The following is a 2,769-nucleotide window of genomic DNA, read 5'->3' on the forward strand; positions in this document are numbered from 1 at the left end:
CGTAAAAAAACTTACAAATATTTTGGACTGATTCACCTACCCCTGGGGTTTCTCACTGAAGAGAGAGCCAAAAGCTCAATTCAAAGCCCTTTCAGATCTAGGCCTACAGGTCTCCAGCCTTGAATTCATTTGATCTTTCCTATGAAATTCCAGGCTCACCTCTGCTATAGGAAGAACCTAAGGAGATTGTTTGAAGAACTCATAAATCTGTTAAGGGTTTAGCTTAAGAGTATACTTCCTCTCAGAAGCCTCTGACAAATGGGCAAAACCAGGAGTTTTGAGGATAAACTACACCTGAATCACACAGGGTCCTATCCAGTAAAAAAAGTCACAGCCTTGGCTACTGATTAGCTGGGTAAGTCACCTCCTAAGAATAACTCACATTCTGTAGTACTTTATGGTTTACAAATGACTTTCCTCACAACCACCTTGCACAAATATTACTAAAGTGAGCCTCAGAGGGGAAGTAACTTGCTCAGGGTTACACACCTAGAGTCAGAGCTGGAAGTTTTACCCCAAGATTGGCTGACATGAAGAACAGTGCTGTTTGTACTAAGGCAAGCATCTTCTCCCTCCTAACTTTTACCCAGATACTTTTCACTTTCTCTAGTGAAGTTATGGTTCCATCCCTACCCCCCAGTCCAAAAAGTGGAATTCTGTTCTCTATGCCAACAACCCTCCCACTAGACTTCAGGCATCTCTATGTAATATTTAGGGCCCTAGTTTGGAGACTTTTGTGGACAGTCGTCTCTTTGAAAATAAGAACCCTCAAACCCAAATAAAAACCTTACATTTTTAATTTGCTTTGCCAAACAGGACACAGTGAAAACTTTAGTCTAATTGTACAGAAAATATAATTTTTGTAACCAGTAGCAAACATATCACCAGGATAGGTTTGGTTTTTTTCCTTTTGGTTAAAAAAAAAAAAAAAACCAAGTCCCTGGCAAATTGGGTTTACCTCAGAAAGGTTACCCAGCTCCCCCTTAAAGACAAATTGTCAGATAAGAGAAAGAGAGGGAAGCATCCTGCTCACACCACCCAGGAAAAACTTAATAGATCTGACTCCAGTTTATCACATCCCCCTATTAGAATCACAGTCCAAAACTGGGATAGGGAAAGGAAAAGCTGAAAGGTGGAGGGACAGGAGGAAGAGGGAATAAGCATTGGATGCTTCTCGGGACCTGGGTTCCAGCTCTGCCTTTATCACTACACACAAAGGGGCTGTCTCAGATCATCTCCAAGGTCATGTTCCCCCCAATATGGGTTCTCTGGAGCCAGCCTCCCCACCCATAACCCTAAGGGATGAGTTCCAAACAGTGATCACTTTAAATCCTATGGTCATAAAAAGAGTTCCAAACAAACAGCTGAACAAGTTCCGGTCATAGCAGCTGGCATGACATGCACAAAATTTTGGGGGCCCCAGCCACCCCAGGCCCCTGCCTCAAGAAGGTGTTTGGGCTAAGTGCAGTAGTATGTCAGAAAGTCTGAGGATAGGAGGCAACAAGTGAGGGTGCCTGGGCTCACTCTGTCTGCAGTCAAGGATGCCAGGCCAGAAGTCCAACTGCAGAGGAAGGGGGAGGGAGAGTGGGGTACTGTCCAGGAGTCCAACTGTTGTCGAAGGCAGGGGCTACCCTGAGCCCAGGCAGAGCTGGCAGGCAGATGGTAACCCAGGAGTTCAGTTTTGGGGGCAGGCAGGATACAGGAGCCTTCCTCACATCCCGTGCTTCTTGCGAATAACAGCCATGGCCAACAGCCGGTCCTTCTCTCGGAGCTCCTCCCGAAGCTTGGCCTCTGTGAGTCGCAGGTGGCGAATGCTGCCTTTCATTTCCTTCATCTTAACCTCCATCAGGGCCAGGATATCTCGCTGTTCGTTCAGCTTCCGAAGCAGTTCTTCCTCAGTGGTGCCCGACGACAGGGAATAGGAGTGGTCCGAGCCCGTGTCGGGGAAGCCCTCCTCGCCCACCACCACCAGCCTGGGCCCGGAAGCCGCGGCCGGCACCGCAGCGGGGACACCGAGCTCCGGGGCAGCGGCCCCTTCTGCCGAGGCGAACTCCACCTGCACTGTCAAGTCGATGGGCTTCACGTCATCCCCGGATGGGGGCTGCGGGGGCGCAGCAGCGGCAGTGGGGCCACTGTCCACCGCCGCCTGCAGGGTAAGCAGTACTGCGGCTGAGGCGGACACCAGGGATGCCTGCGAGGGGGCCGGAAGCGCTGCGGGTTGTGGCTGCGGCTGCTGGGGGTTCTGCTGCTGCTGCTGCAACTGCTGCAGCTGTAGCTGTTGCTGCTGCTGTTGCCTCCGTCGGGCAGCAGCCCCGGCCGCCCCACCGGCCCCAGGCCGCCGCGCCTTGCGCTCGTTGACTCCGCGCAGAGGGAAGATGGTGGGGACGCGCACCGTGTAGGTCTTACGGCCGCCCTGGAAGTGGACGCTGCACAGGCGGTGGCCAGCCGTGGGCTGGAAAGTGGAGAAACAGCCGCTGACGCCGGCACGGGACACGTTCTTAAGCCACAGGCGCCGCAGCTCCGCGTCCTTGGGGAAGGTGTAAAAGTGCAGCGCCTTGTCCCGGTGCGAGTTGTTGTAGCAGCCCGGCACGCAGCACGTGAAGCCCGGCATCGCGGCGGCCCGGTCCGCCGACGGCCCCGGCCTCGGGCCTCGGCCGCCCCAGCAGCCGGCGGACCACTCGGGCCCGAAAAGCTCGGAGGACCTCGGCCGAGACCCCGGCCTCCGGCTCCTCCTCGGGGCCCGGCCTCACTCCGGGCCCGGGCCTTGGG

General features: G+C 54.2%; 1 protein-coding gene across 1 annotated transcript; it reads right to left on the reverse strand.

The window, feature by feature from the left end:
* Positions 1-773: 773 nt before the first annotated feature.
* THAP11 (THAP domain containing 11) lies at positions 774-2,703 on the reverse strand. The gene has a single exon (XM_044660578.1). The coding sequence runs from the start codon at positions 2,609-2,611 to the stop codon at positions 1,712-1,714; it is 900 nt and encodes a 299-aa protein (XP_044516513.1). The 5' UTR covers positions 2,612-2,703; the 3' UTR covers positions 774-1,711.
* Between the last annotated feature and the right edge of the window lie 66 nt (positions 2,704-2,769).

Source organism: Gracilinanus agilis, chromosome 2 (assembly GCF_016433145.1).
Source record: "Gracilinanus agilis isolate LMUSP501 chromosome 2, AgileGrace, whole genome shotgun sequence".
In the NCBI taxonomy this organism is placed as follows: domain Eukaryota; kingdom Metazoa; phylum Chordata; class Mammalia; order Didelphimorphia; family Didelphidae; genus Gracilinanus; species Gracilinanus agilis.

Coding starts and splice junctions, on each gene's coding strand:
- THAP11 (XM_044660578.1), bottom strand. CDS start 2,611: ATGCCGGGCTTCACGTGCTGCGTGCCGGGCTGCTACAACAACTCGCAC.